The sequence below is a fragment of the Crocodylus siamensis genome, chromosome 4 (assembly GCF_052110815.1).
Source record: "Crocodylus siamensis isolate JL-2025a chromosome 4, ASM5211081v1, whole genome shotgun sequence".
NCBI classification, from domain to species: domain Eukaryota; kingdom Metazoa; phylum Chordata; order Crocodylia; family Crocodylidae; genus Crocodylus; species Crocodylus siamensis.
Genome location: NC_143398.1, coordinates 28,470,222 through 28,493,577, shown reverse-complemented (window position 1 = coordinate 28,493,577; position 23,356 = coordinate 28,470,222). Strand labels below are relative to the sequence as shown.

The 23,356-nt window shown below is 40.0% G+C and overlaps 1 protein-coding gene across 5 annotated transcripts in view; it reads right to left on the bottom strand.

The window, feature by feature from the left end:
- CPNE8 (copine 8) overlaps positions 1-23,356 on the bottom strand; it is a 204,851-nt gene that overhangs the window by 37,720 nt on the left and 143,775 nt on the right. For all 5 annotated transcript variants that reach the window (XM_090042068.1, XM_090042066.1, XM_090042067.1 and 2 more), the window contains 4 exons: positions 14,105-14,151; positions 12,455-12,636; positions 7,248-7,375; positions 90-192 (listed from right to left, as the gene is read on the bottom strand). In XM_090042068.1, coding sequence (XP_089898194.1) covers positions 90-192; positions 7,248-7,375; positions 12,455-12,636; positions 14,105-14,151 — 460 coding nt within the window. The remainder of the gene's footprint in view (positions 1-89; positions 193-7,247; positions 7,376-12,454; positions 12,637-14,104; positions 14,152-23,356) is intronic.

Genomic DNA, 23,356 nt, shown 5'->3' with positions numbered 1-23,356 from the left:
GTTAATTTAGGATACTAGCTTATTGTCTAAAATATTCAGATGTAGAAACACAGTGCTTTGGAATTATAAAAAGTTTAAAGAGTACTTACGTTAACGATGGACTCTTTAGTTTGGGCCATGTCTGAAATAACTCCATCTGTAATTATGAGAAGAACAAAATACTGGGAGCCATCTTTTACTGAGGAAGCATATCTAAAAAAATGAAAAAAAAATCCCAAAATATTTTAATAGCACTTAAAAGCCAAAAAGCTTTAAACAAACAGATTAACATGAGAATCTATACTTTAAAATTATAACCAGCAAAGACTAAGGTAAAACTAAAAGTCCATATTAGATTTCTAAAAGTAAAGACAGGAATTATTAAAACTGAGGAGGAATTTGCTGGCATGTGAGTAGGAAATACTGCTATGGGCTAGAAGCACTGTGGAACGATTAAGAATAATTAGGAATGTGCATATGGTATGAACATCTTGATAACTACTTGGAAGTATTTGTGAGTTTTGCAACAATTTGTTGTATAACACAGGGGGTGCACCTACATGGTCAAATGCTGTGGGATGAATTTACTTTAGAGTAATTTACTCTGCAGTAAACTTACCCTGGACAAGTGTCTATACATGAGTGCATTTGGGAACAGATATGCTCTCAATGGGACCAGTGCACAGCAGGCTGCTCCCACCCTTCTCTGCCCCCCTGCAGCAGCTCTAGGTTACAGGGCCTAGGGGCTTGCAGGGAGCATGGGGCCAGAAGACAGCTGGTTCCTGGCAGGGGCTAGGACATTGCTCCCTGCCCGCTGGAGCTGCATGCTGCCAGGGTGGCTCCACCACTGAAGCCTGGGTGACGACAATCTCTCCCTGCCCTAGCAGCAGAGAGCTCCTAGCCCTAGACCCTCATTTGGGGGCATAGGGCTTGGAAAAAGCTGCAAGGGAGGGGCAGGACCCAGTTCCCCGCCCTGATCTACCGGGGGGTGGGGGGAGAAGAGAGGGGTAGCTAGCATCAAGCCCCCAGCTGGGCAGGGATTCCCTGCCCAGCCAGGGTCTCACTGCTAGCTGCCCCACCAGCAGATTGGGGCAGGGACCCACTCCTCTCTCCACAGCTTTCTAAGCCCCAATCCATGCCTCAATCAGGGCACGGGGCTGTGAAAAAGCTGCTGAGTTGGGACCTGCCTTAGACTGGAACAGTTCCTGGCCAGCCCTGGGCTGTGTGGGGAAGTCTACACATGCATCCTGGAGCTGGCTGGGAACTGCCCAAAATGGGACAATCCCCAGACAGCTCCAAGCTGCACATGCAGACTTCCCCGTGCTGCCTGGGGCTGGCCAGGAACTGTCCCTGGTCTAGGGCAGGTCCCAGCCAGCTTCAGGCTGGGCAGGGAACTCTCCTCATGTAGGAAGTGCCTGGCTGCCAGGGTGGGCTCCACCACCAGAGCCTGGATGGTGAAAATGTCCCCCTGCCCTGACAGTAGTGAGCTCCCAGTCCCCGCTTCATGATCATGATCATGGAGCATGGCCTGGGAGCTCCATGCTGCCAGGAGAGGAGGACATTGTCCTTGCCCTGGCATCAGGCAGGTCCTGGGGACAGGGAGCATCTCCCAGAGCATGCCCACATCTTGCTGCCTGGGCAAATTTGCAGTAATTACTCAGCAGTTCATGTGCAGTAATTACTCAGCAGTTCATTCACTACTTGCATTTGCAGGTAGCAAATTAACTGGTGAGTAGAGCAAATTACTGTGCAGTAAGCATCTGCCTGTGTCAATGGTGGCACTTACTGTGCAGTAATTTGCTCTATTGTGCATTAAAGCATCTTGGGTAGATGTGCCTAGGAGAAATGAAATTAGCTAGTCTCTACATGATCTGCGAAGACTGTGGGAGAGCTACCTTGAGATGTACACAGTAACACAGGTTACAAAATTAATTGTTTCTTAGATAGCAGAACACACAGCAGTAAGTGTCAACAAGAACAGTCTGATACAGTTTCCATGCAAAATGCTATTGTTAGTCAATGACCTGTACTTTGGCCAGCAGCCAGGGGTACTATCAAGTTAATACATAAAGCACTATATATACACAATAGTTTCTGCACAATAAGGTAACAGTGCTTTTGCAGAGCAGAGCTTAGCTTCTTTCCAGTAGACCCTTGGGTGGACAGCAGGGTTTACCCCAAACAAAAGAAGTCAAAAAGCAGTTTTTCTCCTTTGATAACTAGCCTGAGAATCTGCTCCTCTTTATTTGTAGGCCTCCACATTTCTTCAAGTCTGGTATTTATCCTAAACATTTACTTGCAGCTACTTGGTCTCTTCTAAATGCCAGAGCATTATTGGGCCAACTGTATATAGATTTAGCTGACTTTTATGAAGTTCCAACACTATTGCTATCTTTAGCGATTAGCTGTAAGTAATGACAGGAAGGATTCTGGAATGCATCAAGGCAGAATCCAAGAAAATAAATGAAGGGATGAGAATACGCCACCGCTAAATCTCTAAAAGAAACTTGCATTTCTTCGTTTAATATGCAGGCACCTATTCTGGATACCTTTGAGAAATAATTGGATGCTTAAATCTTGCTGGAGTGATGTGACCACAGCTGACTTCCTGCCTCTTGGGCAGGGAGCTGGACCTGATGATGTTGCAAGGTCCCTTCCAGCCCTAATGTCTATGAAATATGCACGAATTCTTCCAAGCTTAAGAGATAATGATGAAGAAAACAAATAAGGTTGTATTTCAACAGCCAATCAGCTCATCAGTACTCATGAGATCTGTAGAGTAAACCTCAGTAACAAAAAAATATCACTGGACATCAGCGTCAGCTGGGGCAAGGTATTAAAAAATACTAGGGAGGAAGGAAGTGGGAAGGGGGGAAAGGGACTCACAAAAAATTATATATTTGTTATATCAATTTTATTCTGATCTTATTCTCTCTGGAGTTCTGTTTTTAATCCAATGACTATGTAATGTAAAACAGAACAAACAGTACAGGAACTAGAGCCCTGATTTTTCATCTTTTTCTGAAAAAAGGGTACAGAGACAAGCTCCTTTTTGCTTACTCTCATTCTGGCCCAATGATCTTGCATTGTTGGTTTCAGTGACCCAGTTTCAGCCAGCCCAGAAATTCCCTGGTCCTCTCCTGGGACATGGGAAAGGCAGGTTTCAATCTGGTTCTTCCAATTTCTAGGTGACTACTCTAACCACTAGCTTTTTAATATAATATATATTATTGTTGTGCTTTGAACTTAACTCAATGCTGTCAGTTGGTGCTACACATACACAAACATCCCTGATCGATAGGATTCTTTCTGGGATGTAAAACAAAATAAAAAAGTACTCTGCCTTGTATCTGGATCACAAGTTCTTACGTGCCTGCCTGCTCAGACTGCAGATCCTCTGTATATGAGCAGGAGTCTAAGTTTAAGCATTTAAAGTACCTTGTAGTCTGAAATAGAGGTGCTAAATTAATTTGAGTTGAGAATTCCTAAGTTACATATTTGAACTCAGGTGCCTTAGGCATGCTTAAGTACCATTTTAGATATCTAAAGTACTTCTCTAATGCTTACTCTAATGCATATATCAGTTTCTCAGCAGAATACACCTCTGGTATATTTGCCCTGTAGGTAGTTTTGGAGAGAAGAGATAAAGATTTCATTACTATATATGACTTAATGTGGTGGCAATTTATCAAGTAGATTTTTTTCATAATGGAAAAATGTTTGCAAAAGAAGGATAAGAGAAAATTGTATAGAAATAATGTAATAAACACCCTACTACTTCTGTACATATATGATCAGCTTTTCAACCTCTATTTTTTTTTTTAAGTTTCAAGAAAAATTTAGCTCATTAAAACCTCCTGCAGATGATACCCATGCTAGATGGAACTGTTTTTTGTTTTTTTTATATGGAGAAAAGATGACCAATTGACAAAATAACTAAAAATAAAAATGGCCAGATAGGTAAAAAAACAGATGAGGGAAAGCATTGAAGAAACTGAATATAATCTAAGTTCACTGCTCCTTTAGCAGCTAAGAAAAAATGGGACACTTTCTCAATTATAAAGTCAGAATCCTTCATAAGGAAGAATAGGAAGAAGGAAAGATGAAAAGGCTCTTCATCAAAACTTTTCACATTTCATTGCCAAGAGGCACAATGCTCCACACGTAGGTACTACAAGTTGAAAAACCTTGCATGAAAAATGTTCAGCTTCTTTAAATTTTCAAAGATATAATTTTTCCAGTTTTTGGTTTCTCCTTTCCTGTACCTTTTTTCTTTTCTGTCACTGAATAAAATAAAACATGTCTACATTTTATTTAATTTTATTTACTTCTGCATTCTCCTCTCTCTCATTTTTTTCTTTTGCTATAATCCACTTTTATGTTTATCCTTTCCTTGGTATAAAACCAGAAGACATCAACAGCAGCGGTGACCCTTCATGGGCAAGGATGATCATTCCCAGGGGTCAAGTAAAGAGTTATAGATGAGTATGTTGATGGCTAAGAAGACCAGTCCTAGAGCCACAAACTCTCTGACAGATGCCACATGTAGTAGCTAAATAGAGAACTGGACCACAGATTTCTGGATCTTGCTTACTTTTCTTCAGCTTCTGTTGTTTTACTCATCATTTTTTTGCCTCTGAGGAAAACCATCTTACCCTAGAGTAAAATATACCATCTCTCACAAGGCATCGCCATGTAGCCTTGTCCCAGGCTAGTTCTTCCCGATCTGTGATATCAATGCAATATTTCTTGATGTTCACTTTGAGAGTATCCTTGAAATGTTTCCTTTGGCCTCCAGGTGTCCTTTGTCCTTGGCTGAATTCGAAGTATAGCAGTTATTTTGGTAAACACACTCAGGCATGTGCACACCATGCCCTGTCCACCACAGATGATGTTGAATGATCATCACTTCCATACTGGTGGTGGTAGCATCAACGATGACACTGGGATTTGCGCTTTGATTCTCCCACTTTATGCCAAGGATCTTCCAGAGATAATGCTGGTGAAGGCATTCCAGGCTTTGCAGGTGGTCCCTGTAGGTCATCTGAACTTCACAGCCATAGAGAAAAGCTGGAGTTACCACAGCCTTATATAGTAAGGGTTTTGTCCAAGTCCTGATGCTGCGATCGTTGAATGCACAATGGTTCAGTCTTCTGAAGGCAGAGCTGGTATATCGGATCCTATACTGGACTTCCTCATTGATGTTGGCCTTCTTTGAGATGGCTACCAAGGTATGCAAAGTGTGGCAATCCATGAAGAGGCAGAACAGATCAACGTCTATTCTAAATTATGCTGGCTTTAATGAAGTGTGGAAGCTCTTATACTTTCTAGGGCAGGTACAGTACAATCACAACATATTCTCAGTCACACTCCCTTCCAAACCCGCTACACTAAGGCAGCTTTAGCACAGCCAGAGAATCTGCAGCTGCCATCTCCAAAAGATTTCCAAGGTCTTTGTGTTGCAGGAGTGACACAAATGGGCTCAGACAAGGATCAAGCTTTCTTATATAAATGTAAATTATGGCACATAGGAGCCTTTTTTCAGAGATACCAAGTGCAATTGATGAGATGAGGATCTCTATTGTTAGTGCATAGAAGGTTAACAACGTAAGTGCCATAGTGGGATATATCCATGGTCCACATGGCCCAGCATCCTGTCTCAGACAATGGCAGAAGTCGATGCTTTAGAGAGAGAGAACTGAATCAGATCTATCTAGAGTGATCTATCCCCTATTCATTATTCTCCTCGGCATCCACCAATATTGGTTTAGAAAAGCTATAGGGAACATTTCCAACTATTCAGTTTAAGAGCTATTAATAGAAATCATTACAATCAGAGAGAAGTAAGGCTGGAAGGGACCTCCAGAGTCATCTAGTGCAACACCCTGCCTGAGGAAAGATGATCCATTTTTGAAACTTTTTTAATATAAGGCTTTTGAAAGACTACTGTCAACCCCAACACAACACAAGACATAATACTGTAACTTGCCACAGGTAAACCAGGGGAACCACAGCACCCAATATCCTGCTTCTGTAAAAGGTTTTTAATAGACATTCAAGAAATCCTAGGTAGGCCACCCATCCCCGACCCTTCTACAGAGGAAGGCAACCCCCCCCCCCCCCACAGTCTATACCAATCTGACCATAGAGTAAAATTCCTTTCTGACCCCAAATATAGCAATCAGTCCGACCCTGAGCAGAGAGGAAAGACTCTTTAGGCAGGAACCTCTAGTTTTCATCCCAGCAGGAACAATGGCACATGCCAGTCAAAATCCCCAGCCTTGGCTTCAGCCAATACCCAATGTCTCTGAGGGAGGCTTAAGAACATCCTAACATGTAGCAGAAATGGGGGGCAGGGATAACCAGCAACGCTCAGAAGCACCAAAAATACCCATAGTAGAACATAGGCATAGCTATATCAAATCATCCCCAACCAGTGGCTGTCCATCCTCTCCTTGAACACTGCCTGTGATGGAGGGTCCACAACTTTCCTAGGCAGCCTATTCCACTGCCTTGCTATGCCTCACAAACTGAAGAAGCTTTTCCTGATGTCCAGCCTAAACCTACTTCACTGCAAATTCAAGCTATTACTAATAGACCTATTCTCCTTGAGTTTGTCTAGTCCATTTTAGAATCTGGCTAAGCTATCTGCTTCTACCACCTGTGCAATGATTTCCACAAGTTAATTATGAGTTGCATAAAAATACTTCCTCATGTTAGGTTTAAATGCGCCTCCTACTGTGTATTGTGCATCTCAGTGAACAACAATTACTTGTTCACTTTGTCCCCATTCTTCATGATTTTATAGACTGTTACCATATCCTCCGTCAGCCTGCTTCTTCCCAAACTAAAGAGTCTTAGCCATCTTAGTTTCTCCTGGTACGGCAGCTGCTCCATACCCCTGAGCATTTTGACTGCCTTTCTGTTCCTTTTCCAATTCTACTACATCTTTACTACATCTTTTTTTTGGGAGTCAAAGATCAGAACTGTACACAGTATTCAAGATGTGGGCACACTATGGATTTGTGTAATAGTATGATAAGAAAATTCTGAATTACTGTATCTGACAAACAAAATATAAGGAGACGCTACATGGATTGCATGAGAGCAGAAAATTAACTTTTGAGTTTAACTATTTCATGATAAAATTGAAAAATCATACATTTAGTTATTATAACATTGCTGTTAATATTTTTCAAGTAATAGTTATATTGGCAATATAATGTGAATCCATCTGGTTTCTCCAGAACCACTATTGTGATACTTACCTTGCTACATGATTAATTACGGGAGCAAAATTTGTTGGTCCATAAAGCTGTACAGATTTTAGACTCCTGTAATATGCTTCCATCACACCATCAATTCCATGACAGTAGGGATTTTGAGGGTTTCCATTCTAAACAAAACCAAGGAAAATTTGAAAAGATGAATAACTGAAATACTATGAAGCAAATATCACACAAGCAGTATCAGACAATTCAGTGAAAGGGTTAAGAGAGTATTTAACTGAACTGTTTGTGCATTGAGACATTAAACCAAAAGGTAATCATATTATGATCCATGCTTCAGAGTATTTTGTTACTTAATTTCTTATTTAAAAAAATAAGGAAAAATATGATTGCCATATCCTGATGTATGGATGAAGTGCTAGTTGAAGTGCTTGTTCAGTATTCTGTTCTGAATGAGCAAACTGATCCTGAGTCTGGTTGGACTTAACACAAAGATGACAAAAGGGACCTGTGCTTTCACTATACTGAACTGGTTTGGTCTTCTTGCTCATACAACTCTAAGCTCTATGAACAGGTTTTTTTACATGTCTCTAACAGTCCAATGAGATGCCAATGTAATATTGTATTACAGATAAATAAATAAAACCCCAGGTCAAGGTTTCAGATCAAACTTCAAGTCTAGCAGTTACAGGATATTTTATTTTACTTGCAAACTAGAGTTGATTTTACTAGTTGGCGTTTCGATTACTTACAGTCCTCAGTCAAGATGGTAAAGCAGTACTACTGCCAAACAGCTGGTCCAGGATTCAAAAAGGGATTTATATGGTCTAGTTGTGTTTTAAGTCAAGTTTGATATTTCTTTCCCCTAATGTATGATTTCGCAAAGTCCTCTCTCATAGTTTCAGTGCAGCTCTATGTGTTCAAACACTTTTATCAGAATGGACAGCAAAAGACAGCAACATCTGCCGTTTTGAACAAGATGTATATTTTAATATTTAGATCCTACCTAAAGCCATTTGGCATTCACAGACTAGTCTTTGTGTTCCTAAATCCCCAGAGAAGCTCTATCCAGGTGATATAGTCAGCACACTCCTAACAGAAGGAGAGGGCCCACCCAGCTTTTCATATTGTCTAGTGTAGGAGTGTATATATACATACACACACACACACACACACACACACACATACACACACACATAGTCTACTGTAAATCCTGAAGGATATGAAATTAAATGCATCTGATTTAAGCAAAGAATTTATATACTTGCTGGATGTAGAGGAACTATAAAGTATCGTGCATTTCATTCTTTCAAAGCTATTTTTGCACTCTAGAGATGCTGTAATTTACACGACATAAAGAAGAAAAAGCATATTGAACATTATAAACTAACCTACAACAGCATTAAAGTATTAAAAGAAACTGAATTAAAGGGAAACTCTTAATTGAATAATAAGGTCAATACCAAAAACAGAATCCTGGAAATGATTAAAACAAAAAAAACCCCTCCAAAGACCTCCAGTGCTATCCAAAAAATCCTTAATGCCACTGAGAAAGTAGCTGAACTTCAGAAATGCTAACAGACACTTGGAGCAGCCATCTGGACAGTCTCTCTCTCCTCCAGGGTTACCAAAAGTAGTGTAAATACATTTGAGATTGTATTTTGTTATGTTTTATCTTTAAGGTAAAAAATTGAAAGCTCCTTTATTGAGTCTGCACTTTTTCCAGTGATACCTACATTTTGGCATTTTAAATAAATAATGCTGCACATATGTTCCTCTTGGTTACCACTGAGTAAAGTGGCCTAAAAGAAATCTCAAAGGAAAACTTTTGAGTAATTCATTGCTTTGGATATTTAAACTAGTCCCTTTCAAGACAAACTAAAAATAGTACGAAGATATTAATAGGGCTGCCTCAAAAAATCTACTACTTACTCTTTGGGGAATTATTTAAAGTGTGAATAATGCATTAGAAATATAGAAAAAAATATAATAATGACAAACAAATGTAATAGGGATTTTTAGTGATTTCATTGTGCTATTTAATAGCTGTTTGCCCTAATACTGTTCTAGGCCAGCTGCTTTCAAGACTTTGCTGCATTCAGTACATGCATGGAACATCTGTTGTCAAATTTAATTTATAAAAATTTAAACTGTTTGTGTGTGGTTCTTGGAAAACTGACAACCAAGGATATGTCTGAATTGCATTTAGGGTGTGTAATTGCAACCGATGTAAGGAAACCTAATACTATCTTTAATCTAGCTAACAATAGGAAGACATGACAGCATGAACTTTGGCTAGGAATCACAGTATATATCCACTCACTGGCAGATAAGTATAGCCCATGGTGAGGCCATGTCACCTTACTTTCCTGCTGCAGAGTAACTAGATTAAAGCTAATGTGAGCATGCCTACCACATGCTGTAATCACACCTTCAACTGCAGTCTAAGTATATACTGAAGCCAGAATCCTAAACTGCAACTACGCAGCTGCAAAAGTGCCATTATGTATGCATACATGGCTACTAAGCATGCTCAGTAGCCTGTACTCTGGGGAGGTATGTGGTGCTATACACCTGACACAATATACACATAAGGTTAGGCAACTGCAATATTGTAGTTGCGCTAATACTGGAGGGGAGAAGGAAAGGGACCCTCCCATGTTTTAGCACAGGAATTAGAGCAATTATCCAGGGAAAGGGAGCCAGACATCCTCCCCCAGGAGAAGTTTGAACCTGCACCTTATGCTTTTTAGCGTAATTCTTTAATCATCAAGCCACATCTTAGGTGTTATGTAGGGCCCTCTCCCGCCTCCTATTAAAGCTGGCCCTATGAACCGGCAAGAGAGGACACAGGTATAGCCAAGAAAGGGAACATGGCAGAGACTCAGTGGCCGCATCTGCATGAGGCACTGACTGTGCAGTTGCTACCCAACTGCTACATGACTGAGTTGGTAACCAGCATTACTGAGCAGCAGTGTCCCCCCATGGCTTCTTGGTGATGCCAGCTACACAGTAGCTCATTACTACTTTGCAGTAGCATTGTGTCATGGTTCGTGCCACACAATGCTTCTCAATAAGTGTCTCATGTAGATATGGCCAATGAGATGCATGATTTCCTGGCTGGGATGCAGTCCTGGATTATAGCTTGGGTCCTTGTTCCTAGTGGGACAAACTTTTGCAGTGCTGTTTATCTGTTTTACCCAATGAATAATAAATGCAAGGTGCAGTCTCTCAGCTTCAAGAGGACAGCTGGAAACAGGATTAGCCTGTAGCCTGGTGGTTAGACCATTGGGCTCAGAAGCAGGACAGGGGAGTCCCCTACATGGGCAGGCAATTCTGTTTTGCCAGTAGGCATAAGAGAATCCAAAACTATCTGTAAGTCCCCAAAATAGCAGTTATGTGGCTGGGTAACTGCCATTTAGGCACATAAAACTGGAACCTGCCCTAAGTTTACTGATATGAAAAGTGCTGTCCAAGGGGAAAAAATGACCTAACAAGAAACTAGTATTAAAATCAATTAGCTAAAGCTCTCTGGACTACATAAAATGCAGTCAGTTTTATTATGTTCCACTCAAACACAGTATCAGGTAAATGTGCAAATTTAAAAATCCAGCCAGCAGCATGGCAATTTATAAATCTGGTTCATTCATTTTCTCTTACATCCTATTCAATTATTTCTAGGGCCATTTAGTCTAGTCTGATGTGATCACCTGTCATAATAGAGACACTTGGCTCCTCCCAAGTTGGAGAGAAGAAGAAAGGTGAAGCGTGTAGGATCTGTTTGGAGTTCAGCTCAAGCAGCATATCCTCAATTCAGTATATCCTCAAAGTGGAGGCCTGGAAGCACATCACCTGTAACTCAAGCTGCTGCAGCTAAGTCCAGGGAAGATTTCCTTTCCTTGCTCTTTTGTATTTAAACAACCATGGCTATCTGGCTGCCTGTCAATAACTTGGTGGGGAAGAGGACTCCTAGAGCCATCTCCTTTGAATCGTGAAAGTTGATTTCCTCCTGAAAGATAATTGTTCCAGCAGGTGATATATTTTCTGCTGTTTTATTGCCTATATGTTCCAACTATAAAAATATACCGCGGACAAAACTCCAAACTCATTACAACAGGGATATCAAACTCACCAGGCCCTGTGGGCCACCAGCGGTGCAGGACTTGATTGGGCCCGCAGACCGGCCCCATGCAGCACATGCCTTGAACTGGCCCAGTTCACTATGTGTTGTGCATGGGACTGAGGCTAACTGAGGGACACCACATGTGGTATACATGTCCAATCCAAACCCACAGACAGCACCATAGGCCATGTTATAAGGCTCTCTATATCTTTGACATCCCTGTTAACAAATTTACCACATTAAAAAGAATTCATATATACAAAACTACAAAAACAATCTTCGTTAGACACTGGGATCCTCTACATGTAAAGGGCAGATCTAACGCATGATTCAAACAATTGCGCTTCCTGCTATGCCATATGTGCATGGCAGGAGGTATAATTGTGTGCTCATGTATTAGAACCCATCATGCCCTATTGCTGGTGCAGGAAGAGCTCGATTCTGGGCTCCCCCTCTACTGGCAAGAAGCAAACTCCTGCATCTGGAAGCCCCCTCACACTCCTTGTCCCCTGACTTGCAGAGGCTTCAGCTACAGTGGCACCCCACCCAATATACACCTACAGGTAAAGCCCCCAGGGCTGGGAGATCATGGCTGTTGTGAATTCCTACCCTCTGGGGCATGTGAAACCAGCAGGTGCAATCTCACAGCCCCCAGGGGCTCCATAAACAGCTGGGTCCCGGCATTGGGAAGTATGCTGCTGGTACTCCATGTCTGCAGCTGCAGGGCTCTAGGTCCTGACAGCTGGAGGGTGTTGCCAGGACTCAGACTCAGCAGCTGCTGGGGCTGAGAGTCCCCTCAATTGTAGGACACCCAGCTTGGGTTGGGCATGGTGCACCCCTGCTGCTGGGAGCCTTGTTAGCTGATGGGGCCCCCAGCTGCAGGGGAAACCCTGCTACATGTGCAAATGAAAGCCCAATAGCAACCAGTTATAAAGTCAGTACACATTTTCCAGGTCTAACTTTATAGCAGGTTGAATTGTTTTATGGCATAATAAACACTGCATGTGTACCTGGTCTCAAGGTAACTGTGCAAGAACCAGTTAACTGTGTGATACCTGTAATGTGTAGAGGGGGCTATAGTAGAATAGTTATGAAAATGTTTAATTCCTATGTATTTTCTTACCAGAGCAAATTCATGGGATACCCTTCCATCTGGAGGCAGCCTAGCCCCAAAACCAAGAGCTGGAAACATTTTGTCAGTATCGTAGTCTTGAATGATTTCACCTACTGCCTTCAGTGCCATGCCATAGGCATTCAGTTGGTATGGGTTCATATAGTGTAGTGAAGTGGGCTGTGAAGGGTTACCTGTTGAAACAAAGATCTCATTTACCTTACTACCAATTCAGCTGGGAATGCAATTCAACAGAACAATAGTTTCCACATGTCAACAGTCCTTCCTGGGGAGAAAAGGTAGGTACTTCTGATAGACATGTAAGATGGAATTGGTCAGTCTTGATTGGTTGGGTCCCAATAGAGCTTACTGCTTAAGAAGGCATTTTATCTTTGAAAGCTCCAGGACAAGGAGCGACAATCCCCAGGTTGAAGTGAGAAAGCGGTAAGGCACTCACTGGATGTCTCTCACTAAACATACCGTACATTGCAAAGTATCAGACAAGGGATGTTCTCTAGGACATCTAAGGGAGAGAAGTAATAGTCTGCTGGAATCCAGTTCAATGTTTGTATATTAAAAGTTTAAGTCAAATAATATTATTTAGACAAATTGGCATGTAACCTACTGTATGAATCACTGATTTTTATTTATTTATTTTTACAGACTATCCTATTTTGGTATGGTTTAATGATTTTATTCAAACTGACAGCACTAGTTCAAGTAAAAGGATCAAGTATTTGGTTACTTACTTACTTTTCATATGTATACTGCTCAATAAAAAAATATGATCGTTTTACATACTGGACACTGAAGTCAGGTTAAAACTAATAAAAACAAATTGAGCAAAGTATGACTTTAAACATGTATCCTATGTCTCCTGAGCAACAATTAAGTAGAATACTGTATTCATGAGATTAATTATACAGACTTATGAATAAAGAAGGGAGCAAAGGGGGCTGATATTCAGTTATGACTAAAATGCAGGGGAAACATGCCACTCTTCAATGGCACCAGGATCCACACAGTTTCTCTTCTCTACCCCAGCAACTTATGTCTTCCAAGCTTCAGTGGTTGAGAAGAGACACCAACTGACTCAATCAGCAAGCAGCTGTAACATGCACCTTCAGCCATTGAAAGCATCTGACTGCTTAATACAGAATCAATCTGGAAAATTCTCTTCTGTTTGCCAGTTTCCTCCATCCCACTCCTTTCTCAGGAATCTTTCACTTCAGACTCATTCAACCTAGAATTACATCCTTCTGTTCTCTCCCTCACTTTGATGTCTTGATGTTTAGTTACTTCTCTCCCAGCTATACTCCACCAAAATGATTAAAAAAGAAACCCAAAATCAATTGCACAAATACAGAATTACAGCTTGTCACACTGAACACTTTGCTTGTGAATTATCGGTCTTCCTCCCAATACTTTGTCTTGTCTATTTAGAATATAGGCTTTTCAGGGCAGAAACTCTCTCACTTTGTTCAGTGCCTTACACAACTGAGCTCTGATCACAACTGATGCCAGCAGGCACTGCAGGATTATGAATAATGATCCATTAAGCTACAAAATAAATGTATATAAATATGTACACAGTACTCAAAAACATGCTCTCAAACTAAATATCACACCTCATTTTACAAGAAGCTACATTTGAAAACTTACCATTTGAGGCTGTGAAATCAATAGCTACTGTGAAATTGATTTGGGTCCTGTAAAACAACCAACCAAAAAAACACCCTGTTAATTTTAACTTCTGTGAACAAATAAACAGAAAGATAATATATATGTTAACAGATATTAGTGGACTAATATACGATGTTTCTGGGGGGAAAAAAGTATCAATCCAACATTCAAATTCAACTCCCTGTACATTTGTTTGTCTTTTAAACAGCAACTAAATATTTATTATTATTTAAGGATACTGTTTTTACCTATAAATTACAAAGTCTCCCCTCCCACCACATAGGTAGCTGGATTATCACACTAGAAGGATTTTTAGTTGGAAAATCTCTTCCACCAAGGCTTCAGTTGAAACTAACCATTTAATTTTACACCATTAACTCCACATACCATACACTGTGTATGGCTCTCACTTGCTCTTTGTGCCTGTAATAGGGTGGGGGCTCACAATGATTAAAAGGCCTCAATTCAAATCACTGAACTAGGCAGAACATCTAATTGCAACATTTGAGATGGCATTTGCATATACACTGCAATGCTTGAAGAGTGCAAAGAGAACATCAGGTGACTTCCTGACTAGAACAGAGGACAGTTTCTTTTGTCTAGGAGAGTCCGAAAGTCAAATGAACATTCACTGTTATGGAACAAAGCATTAACATGAATGTGCATGCCATTTCAGTATCAATTATGATTAGTTTTCTCAGGCACTGTGGAACTTTCATTTAAAAAAAAATCTCTCTGGGATGTAACAGTAACAATGAAAAAGAAATCTGACGGCAAACTTCTGAGTATTAAGAAAATTGCTTAAGAGTCTAAGAAGCTCCTAGAAAGATCATTGAAATGGAACTGTGCATGTATAACTGACAGTATAACATAGTCAATCTAACTTTCATTAGTGGCAATTACAACATATAGAAAGAATTCAGCTTGAAATTCAAAGGCTAGGGGCCCACATTTAGAACAAAAATCATCATTCTGCTTGCACACTGAACAGATAGAAATCACTGAGAAATGGTAACTACTGAAGCTTATCACATCATTTTACAACAATGAACTGCCAATTAGAATGGATAACAAAATGTACTGACTTTAAAAAAAAAATTAAGAAAAGGTTTGACCAAGCTGTGATTCCAAGAGGTTCTAGTTTCTTGAAACAGACCAAAAATTTCTCTACTCTCTTATAATATTACTAGTAAATTGCCTATACCCCGCACCACTGCCACCTCCAAGAAGCAGGCCTGGGGGTGGAGGGCTGGGGCAGCGGTGCTGGCTTCACCCCCCACACTCCGTCTTTACCATCGTGGTGGTGCTCTGCCCCCACCTCCTGTCCATCACACTCTTGGAACACTCTGATTGGTTGTTTCAGTAGCCAATCAGAGTGCTCCAGGAGTGGTATGGACAGACAGACAGATGGACTAAGCCCTTTATTATATTAGAATGCATGCTAATATCTGACACCACTAATAAACTGTCAAATATCTGTTCCTACATTCAACACTGTCATTTGATATGTACCAATTGCAACAAAGAGAGGAAATAAAATGAAGCCTCAGGGCCCCTTGCTTTCATCATTGTTCCAAACTTTGCCCCATATGTATCGGAGTTACTACTCAAGGAAGTTTTCCCTTTTTATCTAAAAACTCAAACTGTGCAATCACAGAGCTTTGAAATAGAACATGTTTGGAGCAGGGTTGACTATGAAGCCTTGGGACAGCAGACCTATAAGCTTTTGGAGGAAGGGGATACTGACGGAGAGGGTTAACTGTTAAAGTGAACAATCCTTCATAGCCAGCTTGAAAGGATGGTTGTGGAAAGGAAGTTGTGGAAGAAGAAAGGAGAAAGACTGAAGGACAGGAAGACAAGGAGACAGATGTAAATAAACCAGTATCCCTATACAATAGTTCAGGAAAACTACGAAGAATCTAGTTTCTAGCACATGGTTTTTAGATGAGTATCTTCTCGAAACATTAACAGATCACACAGAGACCAAATCTGATTGAATTAAATACTGCTGAGGGACCAATGTCAGGGAGGTAGTAGAGGTAACCACTGAGATGGTTCCAGATTCCAAGCAGGTTACAGTGCTTGCATTAGCTTGAAGATAGCCTTCTGCACAGATAACCAAATGCACCACATCCCTCCTCAAGTTCCTGATCCTCAATACAGCTGGACTGCTATGAGACTGCACATATTAGGATTATATGAAAACAGAGCTGGAAGGAACCTCACAAGGTCATCTAATCCAGGCTTCTGCTCAAAGCAGGATCAGCATCAACTAAACCATTCCAGCCAAGTATCTATCTAACCTGGTTTTGGGTTTCCAGGGATGGAGATTCTGCAAGTTCTCTAGGAAGCTTGTTCCAGTGCTTGACTACCTTTATAATTGGAGAGTCCTTCCTAATTTCCATTTTAAGTTTTCCCTACTGCATCTTAAAGCCACTACCACTAGTCCTGTCCACTTTGGCCATAGAAAATTCCATCTCCATTTTCTCTATGATCACCCTTCAAGTAATTGAAGACTGCATCAAATCCCTCTTCAGACTCTCTTCTCAAGACTAAATAACTCTAGCTCTTTCAGCTTTTCCTCATAAGTCTTGCCTCCCTGTCCCTTAATCATTTTTCTTGCTCAGTGCTGGACTTTTTCCAAACTATCCACATTCTTTTTGCAGTGTGGGGCCCACAACTGGACAAAGTACTCCAGGTGAGGCCTCACCAGTGTCAAATAGAGTGGAAGAATCATTTCCCTTGATTTGCGCATGACCTTCTTGTTATCACAACCAAGTATGAAGTTCTCTTTTTTTTTCTTTTTTCTTTTGCAACAAGAGCATTCTGTTGCCTCATATTTAGCTTGTGGTCCACTGTAACCCCAGATCCTTCTCTACAGTACTGAAGCTTAGGCAATCCTTCCCCAGCCTGCATTTGTTCATGCGGTTATTCCATCCCAAGTGCATGACTTTACACTTGTCCTTTATCCAGTCTATTCAATCATTATGGCTCCTCGCCCTGCCCTCCAGTGTCTGCAACTCTCCCCCAGTTTGTTGTCAGTCATTAATTTACTGAGTGTGCAATCAATCCCCACAGTCCAAATAATTAACAAAGATGCTGAACAATACTGGACCGAAGACAGACCCTGGGAAACCCCATTTGAATCTTTCTCTGAGCTGGACACTGAGCCAGTGATTACATGTTGAGCGCAACAATGTAACCAGTTATATATCTGTGTTACAGTACTTTCATCTAGTTTATATTTTGTCAACTTAACTTTCCTCTGCTACAGCTTGAGGCCACTGCTCTCATCCTGTCTGACCACTGAGAAATACCTGTCTCCAACCTCTCTATAATTGCTTTTGAAGGATTAAAATTAAGTCTCCAAATACCTCCTCAGTCTTTTCTTTTCCAAACTAACTAACCATAGCTCTTTCAGCCTTTCCACATAAGTCTTGCTTCCCAGGTCCCTAATCATTTTTGTTGCTCTGTGCTGGACTCTTTCCAATCACTTCCCCTGATCTACAAATAACACTCTTGTTAATACAATCCAGTATGTAGTTGACTTTATTCTTCTTTTTCCTTTCTTTCCTTTCTCCTTTTTTTTTATATTTTTTTTCCTGCAACAAGAGTACACCGTTGACTCATATTCAGGTTATGGCCCATTATAACCCCCACATCTCTCTCTAAAGTACTGCAACCTAGGCAATTGTTCATGAGTCTGTATTTGTGTGTGTAATTATTCCATCCCAAGTGAATTTGTCCTTGTTGAATCTCATCTGATGGACTGCAGACCATTTTCCAGTCTATCCAGATCATTCTGAATCATAGCCCTACCCTCCACAATGTCTGCAATGCTACCCAACTTGGTACCATCAGCAAATTTCTTAAATGTGCACTCAATCCCATGATCCAAATTATTAATGAAGGTGCTGAACAAAAAGGGACCCAGAACAGGCCCCTGGGGAACCTCCACTTGATCCCACCTTTTAGTACTTTAATCTACTCTATTTCCTTAGCTTGTTAATGAGAACATCATGGGAAGCCATGTGAAAAGCCTTGCTAAAGTCAAGGTGCATCACATCCACTGCTCTACCCCCTCAACAGAACCTATTACCTTGTCACTGAAGGAAATCAGGTTGGCATGACTTGTTCTTGCTGTATCCATAGCTGGCTGTTCCCGATCATCTTGTTCTCCTCTTGTTGCTTTACAACAGATTCCTTGAAGACCTGCTCCATGACCTTTCTGGGTACTGAGGTCAGGCTGACTGGTATTCAATTCCCCAGATCCTCCTTCTTCCCTTTCTTAAAGATAGGCACTATATTTGCCCTTTTCCAATGATCTGGGAAGTCACCTATCCTCCATGAGCTCTCAAAGATTATAACCAAAGGCTCTGAAATTACCTCAGCCAATTCCTTCAGGACCTAAGGGTGCATCCTATCTGGTCCTGCCAACCTGAAGCTTTTAAAGTAATCTTTAACCTGTTCTTTCACTGCTTTAGGCCTTTTTTTTTTTTAATCCTTACCTATCTCTGCTGCCAACTACATTTATCATCTGGTAGCTGCCCCTATTTGTGAAGACTGAAGTAAAAAAAGATGCTACCTTCTCTGCTTCATCCCTAACTAGACTGCCCTCTTCATTCCTTAGTCTCACAGAAAATGCTGGACATGGCAGGTTGCTCTTGGGAGCTGATCATTTCAGTTACTCGAACAGGTAACTATTGAGATGACATTTTTTATTTAAGTATTATATGTATAGTAGGTTTTCACAGCATGGAAATCTATGGCTTTCACCCATGAAGAAATGTTTGCCACAACCTGTAACTATTTGACATCAAAAACAAATTTCATGAGATTAGTGACCAAAACATAGAAATCCTAGTTATCCTTTCATATTCATCTTGGTTTACTTTAAAGTATTTTCTATGGAGAAAGTAAAATAAGAAGTAAAACCAATAATTTGATTTATTTTCAGCAACTTAATATGTAGGCCACTTTAAATATTTATCATTAAATCATGTTTCACTTTACTTAATGTTACTTTACCTGTCATCTTAGATTATGAATGCATGACCACAAAAACACCATTATCAAAGACTAAAACAGAAGGAAGAATGATGCAAAGATAGTTTGGCCTTGTGATTTCATATACTTTTCTATGGCCTGTTGCATTTCGATAGTGTGCAGCTGCAACATGCAGGTCTGAATCTGATTCTAAGAAAGGCTGGATAAATAATTAGATGAAAGCTAGAACCCCAGTTACACACTGCCCCAATATCCTTTAAAAGAAAAGGGTAATTGACTGCAGCAAAAATAAAAACCTGGAAAAAAATATGTGTCTGATGTAGGCAGACAAGGTTCCTTGGGTGAATCTGATATCTTTTATCAGACGAACTTAAATAGTTGGAAAAAAAATTTTCATAGCAAGCTTTCAGGTTTAAAAACCTTTCGTCAGATTGAGGAAGTCTCTGCAGTTAGTGTGTGCTCTTCCTGGATGGAATGAATAGTACAGAAGCCAGAGACTGGGCTGGTATGGTTGCAAGACGGGCAGTCAGTGTAAATTTACATCTTCAGATATAGCAATTGATGATAAAAAATAAAATAGAATAAAAAATAAAAAATTTCAGTCAGATGTAGCAATTTACTTTGACTATATTTAGTAAAGTCTTCTTTGGACAGAAAATGTATATGCCCCCACCAAACCACTTAATACTAAATAGTAGATTCAAAAGAGCAGAGAGCTTTAAAAGTATGCATGCAATTATAACCATGTGTATCACTTTGAGAAGGTTATTAGGACAGAAAACTCCATCATACCTCAGGTTCAATGGTGAATATGTCTATGTGATTTGTTATAGCATAATAAAAATTTTTTTATGGAAACTCCATAATTTTAAAGACAGTTGTGAAAACACTGGATAGGAACATTTTAGAAGGCAACCAGAGTGAATAGTATATTAATTTTCATGACTTTTTTTGGAATGCTGCATGGTAATAATATCTGAGGGCAGAAAACTAACCTCTTGAACCTGTTTGACAGCACTGACTATAAATTTCTTGCGATCGATCAAGCAAAGTTACTTTTTAAATAAATCTAACTGATGTATTCTTTGCATTGTCCAGTTTCATTATCACTCATAATTTGTCTTTATTAACAAATAAAAATGTTTTACACATAATCTAACTTCGTTACACAAAGCAATTAACATTTTTTATTTTAGGTGTGCTAAGAAATATACAGGACCAAGACCACCTACTAATTTATCCTGCAGTTCCGGTTCTTAATATTACCCATCATGAAGGTCAATTCTGTTTAACAACAGGTGCCTAAAATTAAAGTTCCTGTACCCACATTTAGATACCTGATTAAATTACTTGAACTTAGCAAGGAACAAGACAGCTTTCAGGTTAGGTTCTCCATTTTTTTAAACTTGACCTATATTTTTCTTTTAAAAATGTAAGTAGTCTATTATTTAATTTAAAATGAATAAAGACAAGTACCACTTCTGGACATAAGGCATGCTGTTAACATGAGAATAACATGTCAGTTTGGTACATTGGTATATGTTACACTGGTACAACAGCATTATTATGGCACTTTACCATGACTTGGCAGGGGCATCAGTAATAGTCTTTTAATATTAAGCAAACAGGTATTCTAGATTAGAAGTGGACACAACACACACACACACACTGGCTTAACTTCCACTGGTATATTTTTCCTGTTGTTTTTTGTGAGCTAACCCTGCAAAGGATGCATTCATGAGCTAACCCTACACAGGATGTATGACATATTTGCAAAGAAAGTAATGACAGTTGTAAGATGTTTCCCTCTTAAAGACGGGGATGATGATGACCTGGCTGCTTTTATGAACAGCAGACACAAAACAAACTAAAGTGCTCACCGAACCTTTGAATGCAAGTAGACTGGCACAAAGGAATTTAATTTCTATGTCCTTTCCTAAGCCGTTCTTGAATTCTTATTTTCCAAAAACATTCTTTCAAAGAATTAAATTAGAAGTCTAAGGCACTCACATCAGTGAAACTCTGAGGGCCTGTGTATAAGGAACTAACTGGGGAGGTTCAGAACAGGTAAAATAATCTCTGCTGATACTGAATTTCTGAGTCCCACTTCCCAACGAAAGGCTCAGACAGGAAGTCTGCATCTGAAAATGCTTCCAATAGATCCACTGCTAGAAAGGACAGGAGGTTGTGCCTATCTATACCCAAATGCACCAAGTAGTACCAAGCCAGGTTCTTAAAATTATCCTTATTCTCTCACTTCAATCCTGTACCTCAGTGGTCTCCAAACTTTTTTTGATAGCGCACCCCATCAGTAAAAAATTTTTGAGCATGCACCCCCAATATATGTATATTTATTTATTTATAAATTATATACATGTACTACTGTACTAATATATTATGTACATTATAAAACATAGACAAAAATAGAAATAAAAATGGATGAGATAAAGATGAAATAAACAGTATTTTAAAAAATATTATTATTATTTTATTTATTAACAGTACAAAAAACCTTTTTGCTCTCACTAAAAAAAATATTATTTAGTTTTTACCTTGTAATGTGGCTGATGAAGAGCCCGTACTAGGAGTAGGAGAAGGGTCAGCTCTGATATTTTCTTGCTGTTCACTTGTGCTCGCATTATTAGTATTATCTTCAATCCACGGTTTCTTTGCGGGAATCTTTTTAAGCCACTTGTCCATTTTGTGAGGGTTAGTTTAGTTAAAACTAGATAATATAATCTGTAAATCCACTTAACCGGGCACACATAAACTGCAATATGCCGCAATACGCTGAAAGCAAACGAATGCTTCTTCCCTCAGGATACCTCACGTACCGTACGTGACACGTGACCGTCCGACATACGGACTGAGTGAGGGTGCCAGTGTCAATTCGTACATTAAATATTAGTAAAGCTTAATTTCTTTCTTATTTTTTAAGATAAAAAATAAATAAAAATACAAGTTCTAATATTTTCTTCACACACCCCAATGGATCGTCTTGCGCACCCCCTGGGGTGTGTGCACCCCACTTTGGAGACCACTGCTGTACCTCATTCACCACATTCCTCCCAAATTCCTCCCTTTAGTCTCAAATAACGCAGGAATCTTTAGACAGCAGTTTACTACATAACGCTGATTCATCCTCTATGCAATTTCTTCCAGTACGCTGAATGAAACAGGAGACCCAGGGAAAAAATAGTATGCAATCGTGTAATTCAAGACTTTATCATAATGGATGACTGCAGAGGCAAGCTTAATTTAGTCTGTTTGTGCAGATGCATCATGATATAGCCTTTAATTATATAAATCACATTCTAAGCCAGAATTAAGGTTGCACAGACAACCTAAATTATGACATTTCCTAATTTCTGAGTGCCTGACTTTGCAATCTTAATAATATTATTTTAGCAGATTTTTTAAACAAGACAACTGAAACCCCTCAAAAATTCTCTCATGTCCAAGCATATTAATTTGAACATGGTTCATCATCAGGTTGAAACCTTCAGATTTAATGCAAAGATTTCTGCCACTTAAACTAATAGAGTAACTGGTAACAATGAAGGTTATTATCCTTTTTACGGATCAGCATTAGTAGGGGAAAAAGTCACATACTACTGATGTTTCACCCATGTTTACCACTGATAGAGGAACAATTATAACGTCTTTATGAAGATTCATTCCGGGTTCTGGAGAAAGCATGACCTAATGGGCAAACTCTTTTGCCCAGTCCCCAAAAGTCTGACACTCGCTGTGCTCCCCTGCCAAACCATCCTAGTTCTAGTCCTGTTTCCCCAACCCTGCTTCTTTGTCCAAGTGTTGTTGACCAGACAGTCTTACTCTCTCCCTTCCTACTTACCCTCCCAAACTATATCCCCTTGGTTCTCAAGCTGCAAATTGTTTGACCCGCTAGTCCCATTTTCTACCACTCCTGCCCCAATTCCTTATCCCTAGTCTCAGACAGTGGCTCTCAGACTGCTTCCTCATCTCCCTCCACAGGCTCTTCATATACTGTCAGCCCCCTGAACCCTTCTGGCTTCTTGCCCAGGTCCTTCCCCGACCTCAATCCCTTGTAATTTTGTTTCAATCTCTATGTCCAGACAATCCCAACTTTTAAAACACAATGCAACTCACTGTTAGATGTTTCCCCTCAATTCCATTTCTCCCAACACTCAGTCCTTTCCCAGGGCCTTGTTCAGCTTGTTCCAGTTGTCTACTCTCATCCCA